The 19314-nt window shown below is 42.6% G+C and overlaps 1 protein-coding gene across 1 annotated transcript; it reads left to right on the top strand.

Annotated features, from left to right (window-relative positions):
* Positions 1-16925: 16925 nt before the first annotated feature.
* Positions 16926-17921, top strand: LOC101479379 (olfactory receptor 51E2-like). The gene has a single exon (XM_004565052.3). The coding sequence runs from the start codon at positions 16926-16928 to the stop codon at positions 17919-17921; it is 996 nt and encodes a 331-aa protein (XP_004565109.1).
* Positions 17922-19314: the final 1393 nt, after the last annotated feature.

Here is a 19314-nt window from a genome sequence, read left to right as displayed (position 1 = left end):
TTACAAAACCCCACAACAAATTACAAAAACCCACAACAAATTACAAAAACCCACAACAACGTACAAAAACCCACAACAAAGTACAAAAACCCGCAACAAATTACAAAACCCCACAACAAATTACAAAAACCCACAACAAATTACAAAAACCCACAACAAATTACAAAACCCCACAACAAAGTACAAAAACCCACAACAAATTAAAAAAAAACCCACAACAAAGTACAAAAACCCACAACAAATTTAAAAAAACCCACAACAAATTAAAAAAAAACCCACAACAAAGTACAAAAACCCACAACAAATTTAAAAAAACCCACAACAAATTTAAAAAACCCACAACAAATTACAAAACCCCACAACAAAGTACAAAAACCCACAACAAATTAAAAAAAAACCCACAACAAAGTACAAAAACCCACAACAAATTTAAAAAAACCCACAACAAATTTAAAAAACCCACAACAAATTAAAAATCCTTGACGGAAAGGGATTGTCTGAAATACCGGAAGTGACACAACGATTAGCCTAATAGGGCTTTTGGAGCGTGATGTCAGGAGAGGGGGCGTGGCCAGGATTTTTGGTTGAGGCGCCATGTTTCTGGGCCAAACAAAGCGCTAGCAAAGAGGAGCGAAAGTACACGGATAACACCAGCTATGGTTCGTACTTGCTGTGCGGTCGGTTGTAAAGTTAGATCGCAAGACCGGCAAGAGAATAAGGTTGAAAATGGTTTATCTTTTCATTCTTTCCCCAACTGGAAGCAACATGAGGCAGCTTATGTATCGGATGTTGCCAAAAGAAGGCGTCTAGTCTGGATAGCAGCTGTGAGACCAGCTGATATCCAGTTCTCTTCCATCTCCAAATATCTGTTGGTGTGCTCCAGACATTTTCATTCAGGTAAGTTATAGATATGTTCATATCACTCTTTATCCGGTCTTTAAGTCTGTCATCACTAGCCGTGTCTGGGCTCAAACTCCGCTGCAGGTCCATAAATCACACCATCACTATGGCATTACTGAGAGTTGAAAAACTATCTAAAGTCTTTCATCTGTAATAAAATGATCAGCGTTCTGCTCTACCATGTATAACAATTGAGTTTATCATCCAGGCATCCATGAAAACGAAACGGAATTCATGACATTTAACAGAGTTAGAAATAGGGTTGCCAACTCGCTGAAAAATAAATAAGGGACACCTCGTGGCCAGGGCCGGGCGACCCAGTTGTCTTCACCCTTCCCAGTGTGGTAGCTCTTTTTTTTGTGTGTGAAATTATTTTTTAACCATTTGACTTGAATTTGATTTAAGCAGATGCATATTCTTTGTGATATGACCATATGGGAAACAAATGATCATTTAGCCATTTATTTTTAGCTCAAAATGACAACATTAACACAGTAAAACAGGCCTCTTTCTTAAACAGAAGCCTGTCATGCTTAACTTTTGAGAATATAAGTAAATCTTTCTTTAAAAAGAACTCTGTCCTGCTTAACTTAAAATTATATAAATTAATAGAAAACAATAGAAAGAAAAATATTCTTGTAACTGTGCACATATAGTGCATTTAGTACAGTTGGCTTCAGTTGAGGTATTATTTCAGCTTTTCTAATGCTAATCAGCTGCTCCTGTTTGTAAACCCGCTTGTTCCCATGATTACGCATCTTAACTCATCATCATTATTCATCTATGTATTACTTTTATGTATTAGTGATCTATTTGTTGTAATCATCTATCCTTGCAGTTGTTTATTACACAAAATAAATTATATTATCACACTTCTGGCCACATAGCGCTGATATTCACTGCACATGCCCATAATAACCTTAACCAGAGGGTTTAAAAAAACAAACCAGTGTTTACATACCATATCTGCTTCTGCCGTGGCCTGGTGGACAAAAAAATGGTTAAGGGTTCCCTGAGCTTTCACGCCCCTCATGTTCTTCTTGTGCCCACCATTAGAAGCATGCCTATGGAAAAAGTGCGCCGGCACACAGTGCAGTGCGCTTTAAAGGTGTTATCGTGCACTTTTCCAGCCAGGTGTTTTCCTTTTCCCATTCCTCCCTGTACTTTTGCAGCCTTTTTTCTTTTCTTTCTCTGAGGGAAACAAACATTGCTGCTCTAATGCTGGGCTCACACTGTGCGATTTTTGGCCCATTTTGAGCCGATTTTTGAGTCGTGCGACCGATTTGGTGATCGGCCCGATTTTGGCCTTCATCGTGCGTCGTGTAGTATACGTGGGGTAACGAGAAGCGATTAACACCTCGAGCAGCTCCCGATCATCAATCGCTCGTGAGCCGCTCACGCGCAAACACGTAAACGTTGGTGAAAAAGACGGAGCAGCACGGCTGTGCAGCGTGTGATCTGGACCCAAGTGATGGAGGCACAACTTGTAGAACTTTGGAAAGCTCATCCGAGCCTTTTCGATGTGGCCTCACAAAATTATCACGACCACAACAACCGTGAAAATAGTTTGATTTACTCTGCTGCTCAATCACAGCTGCCTGATCATGTTTTTCAATTTAGCAAAGTTGATGGTGGTGGTGTGTCTGTGTGAGTGAAAGACAGAGAGAGAGAGAGAGAGCGACAGATTTTCTGTTATAACCTTCATGTTATGGACGCACAGTGTGAGCACTCAGGTCGCATCAGAGCATCGGGCGGTATAGTGTGAGACCTGCATCGTGACCTATGAACTTCTAACCCCTGCGAGTCAATCGTGCAGTTTGAGCAGGAGCTGAATAACGTGACTGAAAAAATCGCACAGTGTTTGCCCAGCTTTAGGTGTACTGTCGTCCGAGACTTGCACCGCAGTGTCAGCGTTTGTTTCCCTGTTGGCCATGCTTCTTGTTGTGGTCATCTGTTGTCTTCCGGTATTTTCTCCGTAAGCGACCTTTCCTCGACCAATGAGATGAGCGGTAATCTGAATTGTCATACTCGAATTGTCATAAGTGTGCTGTCAGCTCATTGGTCACAAAGCAGGAGAGGGGCTGGGAATTATGTTTTCAAACAAAGCGTTAAATCCATAAACATTTATAGACTACTTTTGATTCTCACTGTATTACGGGACAAAGTGCGTCCCTTATTAGCTCAATACGGGACGTGTACTTTTGTTTCTAAATACGGGACGATTCCGTTTTTTAAGGGACGGTTGGCAACCCTAGTTAGAAATTAGCAGGAAGTTAGCTCGCTAGCTTCTATCTAAATGTCTAAATGTCTCGTATTCAGAGAAAATATTACGCATTTCGTATTGAACTGAAAAGGAACACAGTTTGTCCCGTACGTCAGCTAGAATGGAAAAAGACACAAAGCTGGAGTCAATCTGTGTCTTTACGCTGCACGGCAGCTTCTTCTTCTCTCATTCTCTCCCCCTCCCTCTCCTGTTGCTACTTCAATCATGAAACTGATCAATGATCAGCTGATCGGCTTTTCTCTCGTTTGTTTATCTCCCACTTTCCACCAGAAAGAGGAAACCAGCAGATGTCGCGCTAAAAACTGGCTGAGTTAATGCCAGTTAATGCGACATCGAAATGCAGCTGATTGAAGTGAAAAGCTCGACTCTGTGGGGGTCAAAGTTCGCAGAACTATGAATGCAGCTGGAATCCACAGCTGTTCATGGCGTGTTCATGGAGCTGCATGCTCACCTGCTGGACATCACTACCTGACAGGTTTAACTGTCTTCAGAACATTGCAGAGGCCTTACTGACAGTGTTTGGCTCTACATGTCTGTGTGAGCAGATTTTCTCTCACATGAGTCCTCAGGTAGCCTCTGAATGCTGGAGACCTGTGTCTCTGAGTGGGAGACCAGAGATCACATTAACATGTGTATCCCTGTATTAACAAACATGCTATATTGGCTTAGTTTATTTTTCTTATCATTGTTGTGAGGAGACCATAAATAGCATTTGCATTTTCTGTTGTACAGTTCATTTGCTGTTATGGATAAAAAGTGTCTTTTTTTTGTTTCAAAATAGCTGATAACTATTCGCTGATAGCTGCAAACATCTGTAAACAAATATAATCTTATAAAGTTGTTCTATATAGTGTGTAACTGTTAATATAGAGCGTTGTTAAATTTATTGCTAATGCAGTCAATGGAAATTTTAGATGTCACTCATCATCAGAAAGGTTGCCGACCCCTGATGTCGACAGATTGATGAAGGGCTATCTGAGAATTTGACAGAAGCAGAGATAATCCACACTGTCCTAAAGATAATTAAACCAGGTACATTTTAAGGATAAAGGATATGTTAATGACCAAACCTGGATTAACAGTGGCTAAGCTCAAACGGTTCCTTTGAGCACACCTGAGAGACAAGAGCAGTACAGAGCTATTTCAGGAGCTTAACAATGCTAAACAACAGGACAGAGAAAGTCCACATCAGTACATGTACCGGCTAATGGGGCTAACACAGCGCGTGATGTTTGGTTCTCAGCAGAGTAGCTCAGAGTTCCAATATACCAGGAGTATACAAGGAGTATTTCTTCATTCATTGTATCAAGGAATGAGTAGAAATACACTCATGTCCGAAGAGACCAAGTCAGTTAGTGAAGAGGTAGAGAGACAGACTCGCCTAGGTCAGACACATAAAGCAAAAGCAGTCACAGTTAGTGCCATGCAGCAGGGTGAAAGACAACTTGCAGCTCAGCCTCCAGCCGAGGTCCAAGCCACCGTCCTGAAAACCCGAGCTGAAGTCCAGGCACAACGAGCAGCCCTGCATGAACTAACAGCACAGGTGTCTGCTTTGGCCAAGACTATTGAGAAGGCTCTCACTTCAGAGGGAAGCCCTTCTGAGTCCACACAGGTCAGCTCACTCAGTACTGCCCCACCATCCAAGTCCTCCGTGAAAGGAAAATGCAGGCCCTGTATAACCCAAGGGATTGCCAGTTGTAACCACTGTTTCCAGTGTGGCCAGGAGGGACACCGGGCCGTGGGCTGTCTGTCCAAGTACAAATCAGGAAACACCAAAGGGTCACTGGGGAGGGACCACTAGTGATCAGACAAGAGCCAGAGTCCCAAAACATTGTAACGAACCATGAGAGAAGGACTCCAACTGATAATCAGCCACTCTTAAGAAAGAGACCAGGGAAAGGAAACCATGTAGTCCGACTGATAGGCAAAAGGTGTATGCTTACCTGTTACCTTAATGGTGTACCAACTGAGGTGCTACTGGACAGTGGGGTTCAGGTCACAATAATGGCAAAGTCGTGGATAGAGAAGCACCTACCAGCCACCGAAGTCAGGTCGCTTAAAGAGCTTTTACCAAATGATCCACTTAGAATAATAGCAGCTAATGGGATGGATGTCCCCTTTGAGGGTTGGGCTGAGGTACTAGTGGAAATCAGAAGTGAAAAACATGGCCAGGTAGCCATACATGTACCCATGTTAGTGAGTCAGAGCTGTGTGAATGGTCTGTTATTAGGTTTCAATGTGATAGACGAACTCGTCCTAGAATGTCTGGAAAAATCAGGGAGCGTCAGTTTAACCCTCCTGCCATCCTTTAAAAAACTCACACCCATCACCCTAGGGACCATTCTCAGCCACGCCATAAAAAGACCATATATCCATATTTTATTCCACTTTAAATTAGCCAACCTTGTAAAACTACTTCTCCCTGAAATATTCATGTAAAGTTTTAATTATATTTTCATTGTTTTAACCCTTCAAATCCCAGTGTTATTACATGAGCGCCCTGTGTTATAAGCCCCAAAAACCAAAAAACGAAACTAAATATTTCCACAAAAAACCAGTTGAAGTAATATGTGATTGTCATTATAAGTAGGCCTTTAGATGGACCAAAGATTGGCACCAACATACATTTTGACCTGCCATTATTTTTTTTGCATTTTTTTTGCAATTTAAAAATTAAAACTTCAAGGCCCTGAGTCTTCATTGACATCCAAGAAAAGAAGAAAAAATAAAATCATATGATGATAATTTGGGGTTGAAAAATAGCGTTTATAATGGAAGTCAATGGGCAGAAAATGGTCCCCAGGGTGATGGGTGTGGGGATTTCTGCTGCTCAGCCATTTTAGGCTGATTTAAGGAATTCACACTGGAATATTAACATTGACAGGTAAAAACTATCCTGTGGCAAGTTTGGTTATATTCCACTGAACACAGTGGAAATGGCAGCCATTTAACACATAGCAGTGGCACAAAAAGGTCCCAAGAAGGCAGGAGGGTTAAGTGATTTGCTAGCAGAGGCATTAAAACTCCATCGAGATACAGCTGAAACAATTGTTTCTGTTGTCAGCAAAACCCCAACGTGCCAACAAACTAGGAATGAGATGATCAGATTAGTAAAGAGACGTCTCACAGTTCCTATTGGCCAAATATGTCAAGTGAAATGCCACATCAGGGATTGGCCTGAGGAAGGGACAATGTTATTTGAACCAGCCTTAAAAAGAGATGTCCCAGATGGACTGGATTTATTTCCTGCTTTAGTTATCGTGCCTCCCGGTGCATTTAAAACTGTAAAAATCCCAGTCTGCAATTCAGCCAAACATGATATCTTCTTGCCACCAAGGACGGCCTTGGGCTGCATAGAAGGAATCATAGACAGTAGGCCAACAGACTTTGGTCCCCCTTATCAGCAGCCAGGGCAGTCAAGTACTGATACATATATATGTACCACGCAGGGTAGCCAAGCCAGTCACAGCAGTGCCAGAGCAAACAGTATCCCAGAAACGTATACATCCAAAAAGTGGCATCCTCCTGTTAACTTGGAGCATCTTGACCAGCAGCAGCAAGAAGTTGTGCGTTAGATGCTCTTTGAGGAATCTGATGTGTTTGCTAGAGGGGAGGGAGACATAGGTTGCATACCCAACTTGCAGCTAAAGATTAATGTAACAGACAACAATCCAGTTCAAAAGTGCTATAAGTCTATCCCTAAGCCTTTGTACCAGGAGGTTAAAGACTATGTGAAGAATCTCCTAGACAGAGGTTGGATCCGCAAATCTGTGTCCTCATACTCCTCTCCAGTTGTCTGTGCCTGTAAGAAGGACCATAGTTTGCGGCTATGTGTGGACTTTATGGGACTGAACAAAAAAAACACTTGCAGATCGTCATCCCTTGCCACGCATACAGGACTTACTTGGCAACGTGGGTGGCAACACATGGTTCTCAATATTAGATCAAGGAAGCGCATATCACCAAGGGTTTGTAAGTGAGGAATCCAGACAGCTCACAGCTTTAAATAAACCGTGGGGGCTTTATGAATGGATTCGAATCCCATTTGGTTTGACAAATGCACCTGCAGCATTCCAAAGGTGTATGGAGGGAGTGCTCTATGGAATTAGAGATGAGTGCTGTGCTCCATATCTTGATGATGTGTTGTGTTATTCTACATCCTTTGAGGCACATGTCAACCACCTCAGACAAGTTCTGGGCCGCATGAGAGAACATAGGCTCAAACTGAGATGCGTGAGTTGTTCAAAAGAGAGGTTCGTCATCTTGGACGTTTAGTATCAGGAGATGGAGATTGATCCACAGGACTTGGAGGCAATCTTGGCTCTGAAAGATAAAGTGCCTCACACTGTTAGAGATGTTAAGTCCTTGCTGGGATTCCTGGGGTACAATTGCTCCTTCATTCAAGACTTTTCTCGGTTGGCTAAGCCGCTGTTTGAACTTCTTCAGAAACCTAGCAGTGCTGACAAAGGTAAAAACAACAATCAACATGAGACAAATGGCCAGCAAAAACACCAATCATTTGGACAGCAGAGCACCAGGGTGTTTTGGCTAAACTTGTGGATGTGCTGACGACTCCACCCACCCTAGCATACCCAGACTTCAACCTTCCATTCATTCTACACACGGACGCATCCAGTGAAGGGTTAGGTGTACTTTGTACTTCCCCAAAGAGCTCCAATGGAACATATAACCACCAGCAGTCTTCTCGAGTTCCTTTGTATTGACTACCTACACCTAGAGCAAAGTCAGGGCTATGAGTACATTCTTGTTCTTGTCGACCACTTTACACGCTTTGTCCAGGCGTATCCAACAAGGAATAAATCTGGGAAAACCGCAGCTGACAAAATATTCCACGACTTTATCCCTCGCTTTGGATTCCCAGAGAAACTCCACCACAATCAGGGGAAGGAGTTTGAGAACTGAACTTGTTCAGCAGGTTACAACGGCTGACTGGTATTGGTCATTCATGAACAACGCCATATCACCCGCAAAGCAATCCAGTAGAGAGACTTAACCGGACCCTCCTTCAAATGTTGCATACTCTGGAGGAGGAGAAAAAGAGTCAGTGGAAAGATCATCTGGCTCATGTTATACATGCCTATAATTGTACAAGGCATGAGGCCACCGGTTTCTCCCCATTTTTCCTCCTATATGGCCGATCTCCACGTTTGCCTGTGGACTTGCTGTTTTTGCCCAAAAGAAATCCTGAAACATTAGATCGACAGTCATATGCACAGAAATAGGAAAAGAAGATGCGTTTCGCATATGAAATGGCAGCACAAAACAATGAGAAATCCTCTGCTAAGGGCAAGAGACAATATGACCGTGCAGTGAGAGGTGTTGTTCTCTGTCCAGGTGCCCGAGTGCTCCTGAGAAACCTGTCAGAACGGGGCGGACCTGGCAAGCTGCGGGCGTACTGGGAGCAGGTAGTGCACCGTGTGGTGGAAAGAGTCAACAGTGGACCGGTTTACCGAGTACAGCCTGAAAAGGGTCCGAAAACAGTGTGAGTACTCCACAGGAACCTACTGCTTCCAGTAAATGAACTGCTCCTGAAGGAAACTCCTCTTTCACAACCTGAAAGGAGACCATACAAGGTAACAAAACAGAAAACGGCAGTTGTTGACACACATGACCAAAACACAGACAGTTCTGATGAAGAATACTCTTACCAAAAGATTCCATGTTAAAGGCTGAGATTTTGAAAGGAAGAACAACCACAGACAGTGCACCATCCTCAGGCTGAGCAAAGACTAAGAGCCCCAGCTCATGAATTCCACCCTTCTGTCATGGAGGAAACTAACATCCCAGATCAGGATGAGAATGTACCGCAGGCACACTACAGAGCTTTTGAGGACATTGCACTGGAAGACAAACATCACACTGAGCCAGACCTGCGTAGCAAGCCACCACCTAACCCAACAGCTGATGGGAATAAACAACAAGAAGAAATAGAAATTGCGAGGAGATCGCAGCGCACTGCCAGGCGAAGAGAGATGTTCACCTATAACACCCTGGGACAACCATCATACCAGCAATGGAACGCAGGGGTGAACTCTCTCCTGCCCACATACCCTCTCCAGGGTATTCCCAGTACTCTTCCACTCCCATACTTCACATACCCACATCCATACATGGACAACTGTTACACTCAACCACAGTAACTAGAGACATACATCCCTCAACATGAAAAGTGTCAGGAGACAAAAATAAAAATAGGGGAGAGTGTAAAAGGTTAACATGTGTGTTTAAGTTTAAATATGTGGTTAATAAATCTGGATTAAACTAATAGTTTAAAAAAAAGTTAAGAGATAAAAAGACTTATGGGGATTTTAGTTCATTTCATGTCTTCATAGAGGGAAAAAAAAGAGAACACCCCAGTTGTGTTTTTCTGTGTTTGTTATGTCTCATTGCTGATTCAGTATTTTCCCACTACACTTTACATCTTCCCTGGCATTACTTACAAATACCACTAGGTGGCGCATAGTGCTCAGGAGGATCGTGAACCCCCCTTCAGGCAAATCTGCAGAATAAATCCTGCAGTTGAACTGTAAACAAGTTCATGATCTGTGCCTCTTTATTTCAATACACAGGTGGGTTACTAGTCCTCAAAATGACTAAAAGGTAACACAGTAGAAGCAATAAGACTGTTGTGAACTTGTCAATGAAAGTATAACGTTGTAAGTTAAGTAATGCTGAAGTACTGTGCTTAGAATGAGATCGTGATGTGAACGTGGTTGTGCTAGGCCAGGGGTCAGCAACCTTTAAGACCCAAAGAGCCATTTGGACACAGTTTCCACGCAAAAGAAAACACTGGGATCTAAAATGAAGATAACACTGTATATATTGTTTTTTTTACCTTAATGCTTTGTGTGAACAACTAAGGTGTGTTGCTTATGAAATCCATGAAGTGCTACAGAGAAAATTACATTTTATTTATGTAATGAACACATTTTGAACTCTTAAAGAAATATAACAAAAAGCAAAGACACCCAGCTGAACTAAATGATCCATGTAGCAAAGAAAAACTGTTGTGAGCCGCCAGCCTTATATCGCCTTTGGGCTTTTGGAGCACAGCAGAGCCTTGACCTGAATTTTAAAAAATAATTGGAAAAAAGCACTATGCTACTAAAAAAATGAAAAATAAATATTTGCAAAATTCTGCATAAATATTTTTTATTTACTTATATGTATTTTACATGGTAAATGTGTGTGGTGGGGCTTGGTCTGCGGTACCGCTGCAGGGGAGGCGGACGCACCTGAGCTGCACCCACAATCACGCCTCGCCACCTTAAAGTCTGTGCTGTCTATGCTGTTGTGTTAGTGTGTGTCGGGCTGTGAGCTGCAAAGCTACAGCCGGCTGTGTGCGTACAGCAACCGTGTGTGAAAAGTGGTCAATAAAGAGAAGCTGTAAAGCGTGTTCATGCAAACATCGTCGGGTCTGCCGTGATATGTTTACAACGGGACTGTAACTGTAAGCTGTCGTCTGTGAGGCGTGAGCGTGTTTGTTTTTAACATAGTTCACGGCTGCTGACATAATGTGGATCCCAAGATCCATAATTGGCCTACCTGGGGTTGAAAGTCTCGATAAATGCAGGTGTTTCGGCGGGTATACCGGCTTCAGCGAGTGTGACGCTTATTTTGAGCGACGAAAAATAATAAAATATAATTTTCATTTTATATTTCAATATCAAAATAATCTTTCAATTTAGAACTACAAGTTTAAAAAGAACTAATACAAAAAAAATACACTTCAGCTAAATACTTCTAATTTATTTTCCCAAACCACGCGGAGCCGCAGTATAAGGACTAAAGAGCCGCAGGTTGTCGACCCTTGTGCTAAGCTAATGGACTGGCTAGCGGGAGAAGTGAGTTTCAAGTACCGTAGCAATGCTAATCAACGTTTTCAGTTGTAGTGGGTTTTCTATATATGTTGTTGAGCTGCGGGATCTAGGATCGCACCCCTCCCAGGTACCTGTCAGACCAGGGGGGGCAACACTTGCGACACTTAATAAATGTACTACTACAAAAGCAAGAGGATTGAGTGAATCATATAAATTCTAAAGAAATATATTTTCTTATTAAGCAAAGCTTATTAAGCAAAACTATCATGTTGAAGTGATCTTAATTGTCTCTGTATCTTTGAGCTATGGTACTAAGATGTAAAAAATATAACTGTTTGATGTTCAGTAATGACTCTGGATTCGTGATTACTAGCAAGCTTTGTTTTACTGTGTAACTGAGCAGACATTACATGTAAGTAACTTCACTCTCACCTTCGCGCTGTCTCATTGCGTGCGTGCACAGCGTACTACTCGGAACAGGTATATGAAAGCAGCATTAACGAACAATATTAGTCAGATGTTCTACATCCCCTTTCTTTAGCTTAGGACTGTATAAACGACTAACAACATCTTTAGCAATAATACATTAGCAACATATCCTAATCCATAGCATTCTAGCCTGGACATTAATGAATTACTTCACACCTGGAACTGTGTCATTGGTAAGAACATAGTGAGCATTTAACCTTGTTAACATCACGTCACATGTAGTGTCCATTGAGGTTTTTTTTCATGTTACAGTCCATCTCTTATGTCTTAGTGTTCATACTTGGGGTTTGGCTTGCAGACTCTCCCAAACTGTAATGTAATGTAACCTAATGTAAGCATTACTTGCCAGGCGACAGGGGGACTGGACAGGGGCTTGTGTGAAGTTTTGTGTGCGGCTATGTGTTTGTTCTTCAGTGTGTTGCACAGGTCTTTGGATGTGCTGTGGGGAACTTGTGGTTGGTGGTTGGGCCGCGGTGTAATCATCACGGGAATCTCCGTGTTGTGGTGGCGGTTCAGGGACTGGGAGGACATGCCTTCGGTTCCGCCTGTACTCTCCGCCTCCTGACTGGACGATGTATGAGCTGGGTTCCGTGCAGGCTTCCTTGATAGTCCCTAAGGAGTCATGTCCATGACGCATTTGCATCCGCACAACCTCACCTGGCATGGGGGGACGGAGGGGTCTGCTGGACTTGTCATAGTATTTCTTTTGTGCATGGCACTTGTGAACTAAGTTTGTTTTAACAGCTCTGTTGCTTTTGGGGCTGGGAATGAGCAGACGTTTACACACAGGTAGGGTAGTGCACATCTGTCTTGACATCAGCCTTTCAGCTGGAGAACCTAGTGTGTGATCTCGTGGCACATTGCGGAGATTGAGTAGGTTGAGGAAGACATCTGTTCCATCTCTCTTTGACCTTTCCATCAGCTGCTTTGCACTGCGAACTGCACGTTCAGCCAGTCCATTGGCCTGCGGATAGTGTGGGCTACTTGTCACATGAACAAAGTCCCAGTCCGAAGCAAAGTCTGCAAAGCGTTGGCTAGTGAACTGGGTGCCATAGTCTGATATTACTATGTGCGGGCAGCCATGGACGGAAAAGTGTCTTTTGAGCTTCGTAATGACAGTGCTGGCAGTTAGGTCACGAAGCAAGTCTACCTCGAACCAACCTGAGTAAGAGTCGACTACAACCAGGTGATGTCGACCATTCCACTCAAAGATGTCAGTGGCGATGGTTGTGCGTGCACAGCGTACTACTTGGAACAGGTATATGAAAGCAGCATTAACGAACAATATTAGTCAGATGTTCTACAATAACCAAACAGCAGCGAACTTTAATACTTTCACTAAACATAAGATGGCTTAGATGGCGTTTTTCCTGAGACCTGAGGATGTCCTGAAATGAACACCATAGCATCAGATCACATCAAATATCACATGTTGTTGTTTGAGGTTCTGGTAGAAAAACCATTTAATGTTAAGCTGTTATCATTTTTAATAAACTTGAAGTTATATTTGGTTATTGATTTTTCGATGCATGCTAACAGGTAAATCGTTGTTTTGTCTTTTGTCTTAATAAAGTCATCTTAACGCCATCAAACTCTATCCAAACTATCTTTGGCCTTTCATTATGCTCATATGTCAACTTATTCATTTTTCTGATGTTTGGTCTCTGCATGATCACATGGTGTTCAGGCCGGTGTTGATTAGAGCTGCAGCTCTGAGATTCCCAGTAGTGTGACAGAAAGAGCCAATTAAGCAGCCCCGATAATTAATCCCTGTGTTCTTCTCAAAGGAAGCCAAATTCTGTTGTACTGACCTCGGGACCAATTAGCTTCAAAAGGAAAATGGGAACAAATATACAGATGAAATACCTGAAGGAAGGAGCAACAGTCAAATTAGATAAACCTCAGAGGAAACATCTGCGCTCCTCTGAATTCAATATCAGAGCAGGAAATAATATCACGCTGCAGCTTTTCATCGTAGGAGGAAAGATATAATCACTTATATAATAGTTATTTTCTTTCTGAAGAACATTTAAGTATTTATTTATTTTTGCACATGCTAGCAAACATAAAATGTGATTAGGAACTTAACTTAAAGTTTGTTAACTCAGTGTTTATCACACGAGAATCAGAATATGTATCGGCCTTATAAAACAGACATTGCGCTGGAGTTAAAAAAAAAAAACTGAATCTGGTATTCAGTGAAAAACACGTCAGAAGTGCGTGTGCACAAAAATCACCAGATTCAGAGTCGCGTCAGGTTGTCCCACATGTCTCTGCTCGTTGTCCTAACAGACCCACACCCTGACAAACCTCCGGAGACCGATGGGCTCAGGGACCTTTACACTGCCACAAGCTGCTTTGAGCCAATCACAGCGGTGCTGTGTTTGAGGTCAGCCTTTCAGTGGGACATGAGCAACTGGCTATAAGATGACTTGAGAAAAGACCGGGTTTTTCCTGACGTTAAACCAGCGCTGCAGGTAAGAAAGATCTTGTTTTCTCTTTCTTCTCGCTTTTGTTTGCTTTTTAAAACCAGTGTTTGGATTTAAAAAAATATTTTGGTTAGAGTCCAAACACTGAGACAGTTCTCAAAGTCAGAGGTGTGGACTCGAGTCACATGACTTGGACTCGAGTCAGACTCGAGTCATTAATTTTATGACTTTAGACTTGACTTGAAAAAATGTTCTAAGACTTGTGACTTGACTTGGACTTTTACACCAATGACTTGGGACTTGAATTGGACTTGAACCGGTTTACTTGAAAAGACTTGATATTTTACCCCAAATATAAAATTTAACATGCATATTATATAGAGATTGAAAATGTGACGTCATTCACGGGTAGAACCGCAAAGGATTCTGGGAACTCGTGGCAAGAGGTACTAGCGCACGCAGGCTTTCAATTGAAATCAGTCACACAGCGATAAAAAAGAAACACAAAAATGTCAAGAAGCTGTTGTATTATTAACTGCAATAGCCGGTCGCATGACAGCCACGGGAAGCCGACGGGTAAAGAGATCGGTTGTTATCGGATTACGTCGTTGAAGAGAAATTGTTCGAGCCATGTTTCCGAAGTAACAAAGACGCGACTGGATTGCAGCCATTCAAAGACCAAATATAACGTCCCAGAACACTCCAGCTCACAGGTTAGTCTGCTCCAAGCATTTACACGAAGGTCAGTGTTTTTTAGTAGTTAATACGTCATTTTCATAACATAATTGGTGATATAGGTTACAAGCAAGTCTGGTGCTGAACAGAAATTGTCGCGCTATGCTCCTTTATTTATTGTGCATAAATAGTGAATTGTCCTGACACAATATTGCGTTTCGCTTCTGTTATTATGGTACATTGACAAAAACATATACTTTTATTCACAGGATAAAACAGGTTTTTTGTATCACTAATTGCCCAGTACGATTACAGCATACAGTATTATTGTCAATGCTACATTTCTGTGATGCTACCAGAAATTATTTCCACTACTAATTAATTACCGTTGAGCTCAAAGGTCCTATTAATAAACGGTTAAGGAATGTGTATTTATGACGACAATTTGTGAGACTGGTAAACTTATGATACGTACGATGGTCTTTCGTTCTACACGGTGCATTTCAAGGTCCTGCACCCATCCGTCGGTAAACTGTACCTGGGCTTGTTGCAGTGACCTGAAGTTACTAAACTTCATGAGTGTATGCACTCACTCCAAGAACCGTATAATTATAAATATGCATATAAATATGCTACGATGAGATAGCTGACTTCATCTAACTAGCAAATGTTGTCCAGGCTACGTTGGTGATTCAGTTTTTTTTAATATGTATGATATTTTTGTCATGCGATTTCAAAGCCGGTCCTACAACCGCATCCAAGAATAACATGCAGCTTATCTCAGAACTGTCGGTGAAAATTATTCTTGGAGCTAGGTTTAATTGAGCTGCATTTTAAAGAGGTGCAATTTCACAATTTGTGTATATTTTCTAAGTTCACTATTTTGTCATGTGTTGAGAAAAACCCAGATTTTAAAATTACATGGTCTAATATTTACATTTAGCATAACTGCAACATTCTTTTTTCGTTTTTGTTTTTTTTTAAAGACTCGAAAGGACTTGAAATTCAAAATTTCAGACTTGTGACTTGACTCGGACTTTTACACCAGTGACTTGAGACTCGACTCTGACTTGCCTGACATTACTTGAGACTTGACTTGAGACTTGAGGATAAAGACTTGAGACTTACTTGAGACTTGCAAAACAATGACTTGGTCCCACCTCTGCTCAAAGTACTCAGAGTACTTTTAATCAGCTATTTAAAAATAGAAACTAGTTTAATTTGAGGTGAAACACAGAATGCAACGATGTGCAAATCTCAGAAACCCATATTTTATTCTATTTACGTGATGGCAGCAGCACATCTGTAAAAGTAGGACAGGTCCATGTTTGCTCTCTAACGTCAGTGTGTGATGGTCTGATGGAGGATTCCAGCTGCTCAGCAGTCCTGGCTCTGCTTCGTCCTCTTCAGTCTAAGGACCTCCGTGTTTGGATGGGTCTGACCTCGGATCTGTTTTAAGGAGTTTTGGTCCAGAGGACATGGTGCTGTTTCTCCATCGTGGTCACACGTGGCTTCATCTCTGTGTGATGGAGCAGTAACCTGCACGCTGAGCTGCTCGCTGGTTCTTTTGAAGTGTTCCTGAGCCCGTGCACTGATGTTGTAATGTACAGGTCACAGTTATCGGCCTTGTCCCTGTGCATGACGAGACGTTCAAAGACAATTTGGAACTGAAGAACATTATTCTGAAATTGCAGTTTTTTGCAGGCCTGTCACTGACCTGTTGCCAATTAGTTATCAAATGTTCCTCTCACTGTTTCTTACTTTTCCGGCCTTTTGTTGCCTCATCCTAACTTCTCTGAGACGTGTTGCTGCCATCAAATTAGATATCAGGAATATGTCCTCTGTGTTCTATTGTGAGTAAAATACGAGTTTGTGAGATTTAAAATCTTTGTATTCCGTTTACATTTTCAAAAGTTCCAGATGAACCAATGCACTAACTACTTATGTAGAAATCCCTTTTTTTTTTGTCATTATTTACCAAAAAAAACCTGTTTAAAAGAAAAAAATACTGCACTGTTTTACAGCTACGGTTACAGCACCAAAATTCAGTGAACTTAAGCACAGCCGATTCTTTCACACATGTCGGTAAAGGCAGACTGCGCGGTGAGGTGCCCACCGCCAATTTAAATGAAGTATGCTCACTGTGTGTGCAATCTTTTCAGCAGCCTTAAAAATGTAATTGTGTTTGGAAGAAGTGGAAAATTTTAGCAGGCAAGAACTGCATTTGGATAAGTCCCCGTGTCCTCTCGGCGACGGTGGTGCTGACTGTTTCTGTGTGGCCGTCTCTGTGCAGGTGAAGCCAGAGCCATGTTGGAAGCACCGCTAAGCAGAAACTTCTCCCATTGCACATTTGTGTTACGAGGGTTTCCCTCGCTGCAGAAACACCGCCGGCTGTTGGCGCTGCCATTTAGCGCCTCCTACCTGTTGGTGCTGCTCGGAAACTCGCTGCTGGTGTACGTCATCTGCAGCGTGGAGAGACTGCACAGCCCCATGTACCTCCTCATTTGCACGCTCTGCTTTGTTGACATCCTGGTTGTGACAACCATCATCCCCAACATGCTCCTTGGCTTTCTGTTCGACTGGAATGAGATTTCATTGGTGGGCTGCTTGACTCAAATGTTCTTCATTCATTTCCTGTCCTCAGTGGAGTCAACCCTGTTGTTGGCAATGGCACTGGACCGCTACTTCGCCATCTGCCGGCCACTGCGCTACAATGAAATAATTAACTCCTCCATGCTGGTGAGGCTAGTGCTCTTCACGCTGGTGCGCAGCGTCTCCATCATGGCGACGCTCGTAGGTTTGGCAGGTTCTCTGCAGTTCTGTGGTTCCAACGTAATCCAGCACTGCTACTGCGACCACATGGCGCTGGTCAGCCTGGCGTGTGACAGCACAAGCCGGAGCAGTGCAGCTGGCCTTGCTGTCATCATCTGCTTTGTAGGAGCTGACATACCAATTATTTTCTTTTCCTATATGAAGATACTGAGCGTGGTCTTGCGATCGGCAGCAGCCGGTGAAGACAGCAGGAAAGCTTTTCACACCTGCAGCACTCACCTCATTGTTATGATGTGTTTTTACCTGGTGGGCAGCATCACCTTCCTCTCTCACAACCTGAACATCCCCATACCAACAGATATCAACAATTCCATGGGACTCATGTACATCCTTTTCCCAGCAACAATCAACCCTATCATCTACGGAGTACGAACCAAAGAAATCCGTGACAGCTTTCTGAGAATTTTCAAAAACAGAGCAAAGAAAATAATGACTGCGAAGGTTTCGTCTGCTGGAAAAGAAAAATCATGAAGCCCCTCTTCTGTGGGGTTTGGTTTATATGATCTTCATGAACCTCTTTTATGCAAACATACTTTTTTTTATACAACTAATGCCTGTAGTTTCAGACTCTGAAGTGGAAACAGGACCTTGGAACCATCCCAGAGTTTCAGATTATAGACGGCTGCTTTGAAACTGGGTTCTGCTCATATGCACCAAATTTTTGCTTTTGGGAGTTCTTGGGTGCTGGAAAATATCCCGCCTGGGAACTCTGTTGTCCAGTTGGGGTACCTCATTTTTTAATGTTGGCAATAACAGAGAAACTTGTTGATGGGGAGGAAGGGCTTTCTGGAGGCCAAGTGTTGTTCTGTTACTGGACTTCTGTGCTGTTGGTCTATAATGAACATTGGTTGATTTTGTCATTTTTTACTACATGCAATGGCCAACTCACCTGTCTCTGACCTGGACTAGGTGTATTAAGGAGGATGCCAGACAGCCATGAAAAATGAAAGTGTGCTGGGAGGATCTGGGACGGGCCTTGGAGTGGAGATCTTCACCTCCTGCAAAACTTTTGCAGCATTATTCTGATTGGGGCCAGGGACACCGAGTCTGAATGGACCACATTCAACACCACCACTGCTGATGTGACTGAATGAGGCTATGGCTGTAAGGTGTTTAGGGCACGTCATGGCAGAGCCCCACCAGTAAACACCGGAGGTAAAGGGAAATGTGATGGTGAAGGAGTAGACCTATCAGGGATAAAGGGCTTATGGGACAGTTGGCATGTTTAGGCAGAATACGACCATGACATGAAAAAAGAGTGGGAGTTTTTCAGGGAGTGAGGTATTTGCTGCTGCTGCTCTTGTGACCTAAGCGCAGATATGCAGCAGAAAAATCAAACTGTGACTGCAAGGTATACATGAGTCTGAAAACCTCCTGCAAGACGTGTTATCTGAAGTCTAACTGTTAATGAATGCTCAGGGATTCAGACATGCTGTCGAAAGCATTTGCTGTTTGGTGAATCACTGTAAAGCTTCTTTAAAAGGCATCTCTACAATTAACACATTCATTCATTTCCTTAAATGGAACACCCAGCATTAGGCATTAGCACAAGTACCGTATTTTTCACACTATAAGGCGCTCTTAGAATTATTTAATTTTCTCAAAAATTGACAGTGCGCCTTATGTATGAATTCTGGTTGTGCTTACTGACCTCAAACTGATTTTTTGTGGTACACGGCGCTCAAAACTATGTCAAAAATGTTTCAGTACAACTTTGGTAAGCTACGAAGCCGCACCGCTTGATGGATTGTCGGAGCATTATGGCTACTGTAGTCAGGAGCCTCGTGGAGTGATCTGGGTCCTAAACTCCGTCCTTCAGGTCCCAAAGTCAAACGAACACTGCAGCATCACTGAGAGTTAAAAA

This window comes from Maylandia zebra, linkage group LG14 (assembly GCF_041146795.1).
Source record: "Maylandia zebra isolate NMK-2024a linkage group LG14, Mzebra_GT3a, whole genome shotgun sequence".
Lineage (NCBI taxonomy): Eukaryota > Metazoa > Chordata > Actinopteri > Cichliformes > Cichlidae > Maylandia > Maylandia zebra.
This window is presented reverse-complemented; position numbering and strand designations above follow the sequence as displayed.